The 12037-nt window shown below is 38.0% G+C and overlaps 1 protein-coding gene across 1 annotated transcript in view; it reads right to left on the reverse strand.

Annotated features, from left to right (window-relative positions):
* SLC36A4 (solute carrier family 36 member 4) overlaps positions 1–12037 on the reverse strand; it is a 50501-nt gene that overhangs the window by 21577 nt on the left and 16887 nt on the right. Inside the window, exons 7-8 of the mRNA XM_017837778.1 lie at positions 4093–4320; positions 3223–3321 (exon numbers count right to left, since the gene is read on the reverse strand). Coding sequence (XP_017693267.1) covers positions 3223–3321; positions 4093–4320 — 327 coding nt within the window. The remainder of the gene's footprint in view (positions 1–3222; positions 3322–4092; positions 4321–12037) is intronic.

Genomic DNA, 12037 nt, shown 5'->3' on the forward strand with positions numbered 1-12037 from the left:
GAGTGAACAGGACTTCAGTCTCCTCTGTTTCATTAGTCTCACTAATTTTATTAGTTACTAATGAACTATAGTCATATTTGAAGTGATGACAAGTGCTAAACTAAAAGGAAAAAGATCAATATAAAAGAAGCTTTTTGGAACAATGGGATGGAAAAAAGATCTGTGCTAGAGTATATCCCCTGTTATTTGCTTCAAAGAAACCAGACAGACATGTTTCCACACTGAACATGCATTATGAACTGCCACTTGCTTTCTGGCAACATTACCCTCTCTTCTGGTAATAAAACCAAAATCAATTATGTATCTTTGAAAATAAATCTTCCCAGCTGCTATGGCTCAAGCACCTTGCTTTGTACTGTGTCTTTATAGATCATTTATTCTTCTACTTGAGTTGTTCATCATTAAATACTCTTAGCAGGAAAGACTATTTTAAACATAACAATGGCAGTAAAAAACCCACACTGAGGGAACTTATCCTCTCTTGTCAGGTTCTGCTTTAGATGACTCAACCAGTCCAAAAAATTCAGAATTTCATTTACTGACCCTTTTCATAACATCCAATAATCTGGCAGCTCTCAGATGAGAATTAGCATAATGCATGTTCAGAATCAAGAAATGGGAAAAATAAGACCTCAAACTGCTTCAGGCCAATCTATTGCATAAAATTAATCAATCATAATCCTCTTCTGATAAAATTAAGACCTTAAGGCTTCTGTTCATAATGCCATGATCAGACAGCTTCCCAATAATATGTGTTATTTGCAAGACATTCCAGAACAAAACCTATAATCAAGTCTCTAACTACAAGACCAAGATTATAAAAATTCATTTTGAGTGCCTGCAGTCAGAGAAAGTAGACTAAAGAGCCAATCTAACTAAATGGCGGTTGTTTTTTTTTCCTTACCAGAACAACTTAACCACAGGTCTAGGAATGACAATAAGTAAGACACAGGGTAACAAGTTGTCACACATTAGCTACATACAACAGGTCTATGATGGTAACTTACAGAGCTGTAATAACTAGTTATCAATTAAATCAATCACCAAGAATTGTATGAAATATTAATTACGTAAAGAGGAAATGTCTGTCTTGCTTTACTTCACTCATCTTTTTTTATTTCATGCTTCAACAACTTTGTTTAGTTCTGATTATCCAAACCCATAAAATAATATTTTTCTTCAAATCTTCTCTATGATGCCTGCAAGCAGAGCATAAGCATGCACAACAAATATTCTGTATGTCCAAAATATCCCTGAGAAGCAGAGACATCTTAATATCATTCTGCATATAAGGAAGAAACATTAAGATCTAGATTTTCACTCTACACTAATTTTAATTTGTAAAGGTAGTCATATTTTTCTAATGGCCCTGTGTAATGTAAACACACACATACAATGTGTATCAAACCATAACGAACATAAACATTTAATTAGTTTGTAAACAGCAGTATTTTTGTGCTTTAAAGGTACAAATAGAACAAACCCCCTTGAATAGAAGATTAAAAAAAATCAGGAGTTCTAAAGATGTCATTAGTAACAACCAGGGATTCAATCAAGCAAATGCTCTGGGCAGTTCTTCAGAAGTTTCAGAAGTAAATTTAAGGAGCTCTCTAATGTGGGATCTAATGTGCCAGAAAATAATTACCATAAATCAATTCCCTACCTATAATTCAATAAACTACTGCTACCAAATGATAAGTCTTCCCCACTTTCCCGAGGCTCACAGGACTCTCATTTGGGATTCCCTAGCTACAAATACACACCTGTGTGCTATGCAGCACACGGGCAAATCAAATACGACCGGGACATGTATCAGACCTACTGTACATAACACACACGGTAAGTGAAGTCCGTCACAGACAGACTATATAACTACCTTGCATAGTCCAATCTCTGTTTCACTGAGCACAGGTGTTTTTTGCCCAAGATCCATAGGCATCAAATAATCTCAGACAAACAGCTGATTTCTTATAATGAAAGTTCTGGATGACAAAATGAAAGATATCCAGACACAGTCAGATATAGGGTAGCTAAAGCTCTGCATCTGTCAGTTCACACCTGAGAAACAGTGGAGAACACTCTGAAAACACTCTTTTGCACCACAATAGGAGTTAAAAGGTTTTCCTATTCAGCTCTTCTGCCACTGATAACACAGCATCGAGGTAAAATAATCTAAGTCCGAGCTGACAATTTGAGAAAAGAAAACAGACTTGAAAATCTCCTATGTTATGTCAATGACAGACAATCATTTCAGATTAATTGCATCTCGGTTTGGGATTGCTTTAGTTTGTGGAGTTTTTTGTTTGTTTTTTTTTTGGGGGGGAAGAGGAAGCAGTTGGTTGTTTTTCAGTTTTAAGCATACAGTAACACTTGCTGAAATATGTAATTATATAACAAACAAAGCACATAGAGTAATTTCCCAACAATTTAAAGACATTATGACCTGCCATTCCCAGAAGTCTCTTTAGCTAGTTTTTAAAATATATCGTAGGGAACAAAAATGGTTGACTAACCTGCAGACTTTGCCGGTTTGAGATGTTTGACTTAGTAAGAGACGGAAAAAGAACCACTTTTGAAACCCAAATGTTCTGAGTGATAAATCTATATAACTGACATATTTCAGGAAACAATGAGGACTTGAAGTTCATTGTCAGAAAGTCATGAATCAAAAAAAAAATTTGGAAATTTCTATCCTTTTCCTTATCACCCTCATCTCTATCAAGTCAGATCTATAGACAAGTCTGAAGCAGGAAAAATAATACATTTCTAGTAAATCACTTAGTCCTTTCTGACCCCAAAGGAAAAGAAGGATGCTGAATGCACTTTTATTTTTACACACTCATCACATAAAACTGAGCTGCTGAATCACTGTAATTACAATATAATCATATTATTAACTTAGTTCTATACTACCATAGAACATATTATGATACCAGTTATTATTACAGTATTGTCTCAATTTATTTGGAACTAAAGGCATTCTTGTAATTTGGGAAAGGGTTAAGTGTCCAAGTAGTAGTCAGTATCCACCAAATTCCCCTGTGATGGGGATGTGTTCTCAACTTTTGCCTTTTTTGACCAGACAAACTAACCCTCTTCATACCAATGTGGGAGATTAGTGTTTCAATAAAAACAACAAAATAACAACAGGAGTAAAATTGCCTGTATTCCATCATCTAACATAGAACCAGTGATTCTGAAGAGTCAGTAAAAAGCACTTACCACACCGATTCCTTCAAAAGCAAATACTGCAGTCCCAAAAAACAGTGGGTATTTCTTCCAGCCGACCACTGGAGGCAGTTTTCGAGGATCTACTATATCCTGAAGAAAAGAAAGCAAAACAGTGTAAACTACATTAGTTCTCTCTAAAATTTTGATTGATGTATTATGTTATAGGAAAGATAACTCAGTAAATGTTGACATTGCTATTTATAATCCCTGGTTTTCCTCCCAAACTTAGTCCTTTACACACATTTATAGCCACCTTCCCACACAGACACTTGCAGATATATTTATTCTAGGTTTCTATTACTGTCATGAAAAAATTTCACATTTAAAGTATCACACTGGTGTATATGAGGGAGCATCAATTAAAGCACATGCAAAAGTGCACATATAAAGCTTAATCTTCTGCAAACTTCTGAATTTTCTAATCTGCTTTCATACTGCACAGATATTCTTCATAACCATGAGGGACATTAAAAGAAAATATCTTTATTACAAGCTGAGTTCCTGCAGAGTAGTTAATTACTATCTTCCCCAATTTTTTCTACATAACTTCTCCTGCCTCCTCGTCAATATCTCTTATTGCCTTCCTCCCCATTTTCCACTTCCCACTCACCAAAATATATATTTTTATTATCTTAAATGCAGCAATATTCTTTCTTTCAAAAGCACTGTAAAAATCTGTATTTAGAGCCTATCGCAGATTTTGAGGCACCTCCTTAAATTAAGATGCCTCAATTAATTACATGATAATGCTGCCTTTCAGAAACTGTCAGTCAGTGTATATCTATCATAGACCAACTGCCACATGCAACAAACACTACTTGCCACACTGAAAAAAACAGATAACAAACTTTTTATACTCACTCTAACAATATACTGGTAAATGATCACCAGGCTGACAGCCATGGACAGATTGGCAAGCAATGAAAGCAAGGACAGGCTCTTAAGGTCACGAATAAAGACGAGGAGGACCAGGAATGGCAGGAAACACAGCATGTATATTCGTAAATCAATATTCCTCTTCTCAGACGAACTGCTAGTGGCACTAACATTCATGGGAGCAATCTTAGTTTCCAAGAATCCTTCATGGACCTTTATTTAAAAATTAAAAAAAAAAAACACAACAAAACACACAAAAAAAATAAAATAAATAAAAAAACCCCCAACAAACCAAACCAAACAAACCCAAAACAAAGCAAAAAAACATGTTAGACAGTGGTAGTAGTGAGTATATAGTCGCACTGCTGCTTTCCTATTGGGAAATTCCTCTGCTTCACATGGTGAATGACAGGAATTTTGAGATCCCTGTACTTGTACTCTTGGTGCTGAGGGGAAGACAAGGCATTTCTAGCAAGCATTTCATCCTTACGGTAAATGATGAAATCAGGACTTCAAAGCATCATTATCCCACCACAGACTAAAGTGGAAATCCACATGCACAGTTTTGATCAGATTCCTTTCAGAAAGGTAGAGTTTGGTAAACTGAAAGCAAGCAAGACAGAACTGGGCCTTAATCTTAAGAGTGTGAATCTTCCTAAGGAGAGTAAGGGGGTTAGATGACAAACTGCTTTTGCACCCAAGTTCAGTGCCTAACAACCTCATGCCTTCGCCGTGCACATGATAGCAGCATGCATACAAAATGTTAGAATATGAACACACCCGTCTTTCATTTATTTCAAATTATTTTTTTTTCACTCTTTACTCTTTTATTTACGAACATTAACTCAGCTTTAAAAACCATGAGCTCTAGGAGAGTTGAGAGTTCTGTACTCATTATATTGATATAAATTAACAGTAGCACACAATGTGAAAGTGTAATAGGTTTTTTGGTACACAGTTCACAGGCATGGTCCCAAGACTGATTAATTTAAGGGCAATTCTTTCAATATGGTTTGTTCTTTAAAATATCAGTTATTCTCTGTGACAGTGAAATAACAAGATCATAGATCCTGCTTCAAAAATCCAAACACATCAAGCTGTTAAATGAAAGGGGCAAGTACTACCATTAAAATGTTAAGTTTTTATTTAGCCACAGCATTCCTAAGCAAACACCACAATTACCAGTACTTAATGACATTTTTTATAGGTCAGAGCAACTCAGGGCTATTAATTTTTTACTTTGAAGAAGAGGGTGAAATGAAGAAATGAGGACAGGCTGGTGAAATGGCAGGTAATCAAGGTAATGTGGGCACTATGAGACTATCATGAGGTATAAGGAGCTAGTTGCTAATGGAAAACCAAGTGTATGTAAACCAAGTCATTCAACCTGGCAAGTTCACCAAAACTCAGACTTTACAAGCCTAGCACAAAAAAAATTTTGCACAATTCACCTTATTTCCATTGTTTCAAATAATCTAAAAACTCAGGAAGACAGAATGAACTTAAGATCATTTTCTCTGTAACAAAAAGCATCATGCACTTTTTTTCCCATTATGAAATAGGGAAAGAAAAAGATACAACTCTGCAACCACATGTTTTCCAGACATCTCACTTTAAATGAAAACAGACACTGGACATTATGGAAACACTGATGGTTTCCACTTTGCAAGGATCTTAAGTGTCCCTTGCATGACGTGTAACATCTGTTAGTTTTCATTAAGATAACATTTTTAGAAAGCTACAAAGAAGTGCTAATTACATTTAGAATTGAATTCACAGAGCTACAATACCTCTACTTTGCCAAGCAATAATTCAAACACTTAACCAAATTACTTCCCTAATGCCACATAAGTTCTCTGTAGAAGTTTACAGCATTCCCACTATACTTAAAACAGAAATACAGAACAAGCACTTTAAGCCTTTCACTTTAACAAGTCTCCTGTGTTTACTTGCTTGCATGCATTTGCAAACAGTCAGAGCTGCTCTGCGCACAAGGACACGTAAAAGAGTTTTCTAAGAATCACAGTGTGATTTGAGCACACAAACTCAACTGAAAACCTCCTCTACAATAAGTAGTTAACCCAGTATGCCTTCAATTTATACAAATACCTGATAAGCTATTAGAAAAAAATTAATAAAATATTTATTCCTTAAAAAAACCAAACCAAACCAAACAAAAAAACACCAGGCAAGATACAGTTCAGGCTCTAAAATACATCTGTAAATACCACAGTATAAACCAGCTTCTACTCAAATAATTTCAATCATTCAAACACTTCAATTTTTTTCTTAAGACAGAGGCATTCCCTTAGTGTACACAAATCCTAATAAAAAGTGCCTGAAGTCAGAAATTTTTTCTATTAGCATCACCAAATTCCAATTAGATATTCAGCTGGAGTTTACTGGCTAATACAGTGGAAAATGCAAGGTACAATATAAAATTCTATTCAAGTTTTGCTCTACTGTGATCAGCTACCCTGATGAAGGGGGTGATCACATCTCCATCTGCCTTTTACTTTCACAAAAATACTAGGAAAGCACAGAGAAAGAACATACTACAGCTGCACATAAACTCTCCACAACTTTTATCAGATGACTGAATGTTGATGCAGAAAGGGCAATAAAACTGCCTCCCTGACCCCAGCTCACCAACTCCCCCTTGCACCCCTAAGATATGAGATGTATTCCTGCAACAAATCACAACACTGTATTCTGCTTTACAATACGGCAAGCATGGTACCCTTCTCCTGCACTGTTCCCTGGCACAGCATTCACTGGAGGAAGGAAACGGGGTCAAATGGATTCTCAAGAATGTCATGAGTTGCAGAAGTCTGCTGCAGATCCTGTTCCTTGCAATACAGTTTAAAGAAAGAAGTCAGGGCATCAAAGACATCCTAGCTGGGAGGGAAAAAAAAAAAGAAAAATGAAATTCTGAACCTAAGCAGCACAGAATAATATTTTGCATAAACCAGATTTGCAATTACAGCTGTCTTTAGTCCAAGCTATGAAAAGCATGGGCTTCTTGTACGTTTTTAACGCAAAAGCTGCAATTCTAGGGGAATAAATGCCAGTTCCACAAAACACACAAAGTGTTCCTCTGCTCCTTCCTCTCTTCTACACCATCTCTCATTTGAGTCACTTTGCCTTGTCAAGTCTCCTACCAACTACACAAAACACCGTATTCTCAACAATCTCCATTACCTCATCCAAAACCAGGGGTCTGAAGTCACTGAATCATAGGTCAGATAGGACCTCAGGAAGTCTATAGTCCAATAGCTTGCTCACAGTTCCGTGAGCTACGGCATCATACCACATTGTTCTTCTCCCCATTCTCCAGCTGGGTCTTGAAAACTTCTAAGGATAGACAGAGACTGCACAACCTGTCTGGACAACTGGTTCCAGTGCTTGACTGTATGGAAGCTTTTCTTCCCCTCAGAACAGAAATTCCTGTGCTGTTTTGTGAACGGTTTCTCTTGTCTTGTCATTTGACCTCAGTAAAGAACTTCATTCCATTTTCTAGACAACCTCTTTGTAGTCCTGGAGGGTGGCTTTTAGGTCCTCCAAAAGCCAGTTCTTCTCCGACATGAACAAGCCCAGTTTCCCCAGCCCTCACAAGACAAATGCTTCAGGCCCAGTAATTTCAGCAGGCTCCCTTGAACTCACTTCAGTTTGTCAATGACTTCCCAGTACTAGGAATATCCAAAACCTGATAGAGTATGTTAGATATGGCCTAACAAATGCGAAGCAAAGGATGACAATCACTTCCCTTTATCTACCAGCAATTTTTCTTTTCATACAACCCAGGATGCTGTTTGTTTGCTTTGCCGTCACACCACACTGCTGGCTCATGATCATGAACACTGCTCCCCGAGTCTGACCACACAACCAGCGTTCTTTTTCCCCCAGCCAGTTGTCTGTCAGTCCACCTATCTATCCAGACCATAATAACGATACTTAGATACAAATTTATTGTAGAGACAGCATGAAAAACCTTGCTATAAACGTTTATAAAGTAGCATCTAGTGATTTCTCATCATGTACAAATTCAGACTTTTTTTCTTACAGAAGGCAATCAAGTTGGTCAGTCCCTTGGTAAATCCATGTTGACAGGTTCCAGTCACTTTATTCTCCCTCATGTGCACAGAAATGCATGCCAAGAAGACTCAGTTCCTGATTTTCAAAGGGATTGAAGAGGTTGATTGGCTCGTAATTCTCCAAATTATTCTTTTGGCTTTTAATGAAGATAAACTCAACATTTGCCTCTCCCTGGTTCTCAAGAACCTCTCCAGTCTGTAAGGTCTTTCAAAGACTTCAGGTTTCTCCCAGCACTCTCAGATACATCCCAGTTTCCCCCTTTTCTTTTTGTCTTCAGAGGACAGCAGTGACATTGCTTTAACCAGATTTTGACAGTATAAAGCAGGTAATTTCTTACTCTCTTCCCATCTTCGTTCTGTGTGGTCACAGCTGTCAATGTATAAATGTATTTTGTAACTCAAATGGAACAAACCCTTTTTATTTGTGATAGCCTTCACCCTAATGAGATCGGACCAATCCCTGCGGATTATTCTGCTGTAAGTCTTTAGAAATATATTTAAAAACGAAGAAAAGCAGAGCCCTTTCTGAAACAGCCCTGTTTACCAATGTCTATCCTATGGAGGATTATGGATTGGAATAGAGAAAAGAACACATGAAATGGTTAGTTAAGTTCCACTTACTCCCTAATAACTGCTGAAAGTGCACACACTTATCCCACACAGACTATTTTAGAGATCAGCTTGCCATTGGATGAAGAGGTTACTGTGAATTGAAACACTGCTAAAACCAGCACTACTGGCTTGGGTAAGCAGGAGGTTCCTGAAATTTACTCTGCACTGGCTATTACTTGCATGCATCAAAATGTGAAGCCCATGACTTCAAAATTAATATTTCAATTTGCTTGCCAAAAAAATAGAAACTTTTTAAAGTTTCAACTGTTGACTGTCAAACTGTTTTAATTATGTCCATTACACACAGGTGAATTTTATGTATACACACACACATATATACTGTGTAACTCATATTATGGACACAGTTATACTGATATAAATGCACAGGAGGACAGTTTATTCCCTTTTGTGGACATACATACCTTTAAACCAACTTTATATCAACAGAGTAGCTTTAACAGCATCAGTCAGAGCAGTACCACTTACGGGTTTAGACATGGCCACAGCAAATACCCCTCAAAGGTGTATTTTGAGACATGAAAGAATAGTGATCTTGCACACAGCCTCAGAAGAGGCACACCAGATAAGACCCAGCAAGGGTTAATCTTGTGCGAGAGCTAAAAAAACCGGCAAGAGTTACTGACAGGTAGAAGAAAGCTGAGTAAGAAAGTAAACACAAAACTTACAGAATGTAAGGATCACTACTCTTCTGCTTAGAGTGGAGCAATAGGTTGTGGGAGAGTTGACAATAGAGAGCAGCAAAAAAACCCTCTCATGAAGATGAGATTATACTAATTTGTTCAGGTGTGGACTAACATCACCGTCACTTTGAAAGTGTTTTCCTAGATTTTGCTTTTAAAAATTAATCAGATAACACTTAAAACTGTTCAAAAAGCAACAAAATACAAAGCAGCAGGAGGAATTTGGGGGTTTTAAACTTTCTCATATGCTCTTTAGCTCAGTGCAAGTTTACTGCTGATTGTGTTAGGATGGACTATGACTCACTTTCTATCTAACCTCATCTCCTAAATACTAGAATTATTATAACCTCAGATTCCTATTCTGGACAAGTCTCTCACTGCTCTCTGCTAGTGCACCACTGCATATGGCAGTCATGCTGAGCCAAGAACAGCAGACACTGACTCTAACTGTCTCTGTCCTAAACAAAGCAACGTGATCTGAAGTGTCAAACATTTCTCTAAACTACATGAGGAAATACCATTACGGTTTTAGAAAAGAAGTACACGGCCACTGAAATCACTAGGCATAGTGATATCCACAGACACAAGACTTCATCAGGAGTTACTTCAGTTATTCAAGCATTAACTTACATGCTGGTGTGATGTCTGAAACAGTTTTCTTCACCTGATGTCTCATTTACATAGCCCAATCACAGCATCCACCAACTTCAGCTGTATCCAGGAAGATCAGACACTTGCGCAAATCTGGTTATCAGGTTCCTTTTCCGCTCAGAAAACAACTAATGCATAGCTAGTGTTTGCAAAAAATTCAGTTCAACCCACGAATACACTTCTTACAAGAACTATTTCAGAAGCAAGAAATAATTCCATTTCCTTAGTCTCTTCAACTGAGACCACTGTTTCCTGACCTGTATCTCAAAACCTGCTCTTTCTGTCATACAAATTATAATGCAGAGGTATTGGTAAAGGAGTGCCATTAGTAACATTTTTACCGTGTTCTTCCTTTATCTCAGTTCTTGCCTTCTCGTCCCCCATCCCCTTTCCATCTGTTCACCTTTCCCATTCTCTCACTACCCAAAATCGTTACAGATTAAGGCTGTAACAATTTGTGTTCTTTGGTGCCCTCTACGGGACAGATTTCTGCAATCGAAAGTTGCCAGGAAGAAACCTGACTTCTACCTCCCCGAAGAGCAAGAACAAGGCAATCTAAATTAAGTACATTTGGAAGTGGAACTTCTGAATTGCTAATGACTTTAATCCATTCATAGTGTCCATGTTACGGGTCTCTGCAGCTACTGCTTCAGCAGCACCTGCTTTTCTGTAAGAGCTTTCAACTCTTCCTCAATAAAGCAACAACAAGTTTCCAAAAAAGATTTCAATTTTTTTTTTCCAAACCTACAAAAGCCAAGGTCAACAAGTGTTTAGTCTCATCTTCTACTCAAGGTCACAACACATACGTGACAACTGGTTAATGAGATACATATTTGATAGGAAAGACTTAATTTGAACTTACATTGCAAGGAATGCAATAAAAACCTCACTTTGGAAGGCCAGGAAAAGGACATCAGAGAGGATTTTCAGGTATTGAGACAGATTCTGACAGTAGAACTGTAGTTTAAAAGGTTTGATTTTTTTTCCTCCCAAGACACAAATTACAGAGTATTCAGTTTCCAAATACACAAATATACCCTATCTCGACAGGATCTTCATCCAGAGAACTTGGAACACTTTTTAGACACAATATAAATACTCATCTCTAAGAGAATGAACAAAACCCATACTATCTTCTATGTACTAACTGCCCAAGGGGACACTCTTTTTCCTAATTAAAGGTGAGCTATGTCAAGACACCTGTAGTCTAGCTTTTGAGTAGAATAAGAATCTCACCATCATGGCTAGGCTTCGCAAATGAAGAATTGGGAAGGGCTCTACCCACGCTTGCCACAAGCGCGCTGGTGGCTAAAAAGGCCAATACGAGACAGACAAGTCCGGTTGCAAAAGGCACAGCAGAAAGACTCCTCAGGTGGAATATTCAGCAAGACACGATTCCTTCTGCGTTGTCTTTTCTCCTCAAGGGTGATCCTGCATGCATACTCAAAAGAAGCAGCAGCATTATAGATGATGTGCCTCCAGACCTCCCGACTGGAGGCCAGAGTAGACCAGTTATGATGATCAATACGGTCAAGGCTGAGATGTTGTTTCAGGGAGTCCTTGTATCTTCTCTTCGGGGCTCCTCTCTTGCAGCAGCCAGTGGCAAGTTCACCATAAAGCAGGATCTTAGGGAGGCGGTGGTCCTTCATCCTGGAGACGTGCCCTGCCCAACGCAGCTGAGTTCTCAGCAACATGGCCTCAATACTTATAACTGCTGCCTGTTCTAGAACAGACATATTGGTCACATAATCTGACCAGTGGATGTTTAGGATTGTACAGAGGCAGCGTTGATGGAAGCATTCTAAGAGACGCAGGCGGTGGCAGTAAATGACCCATGATTCGGACCCATATAAGAGAGTAGACAGCACAATG

This window comes from Lepidothrix coronata, unplaced genomic scaffold (genome assembly GCF_001604755.1).
Source record: "Lepidothrix coronata isolate B3197 unplaced genomic scaffold, Lepidothrix_coronata-1.0 Scaffold310, whole genome shotgun sequence".
NCBI classification, from domain to species: Eukaryota; Metazoa; Chordata; class Aves; order Passeriformes; family Pipridae; genus Lepidothrix; species Lepidothrix coronata.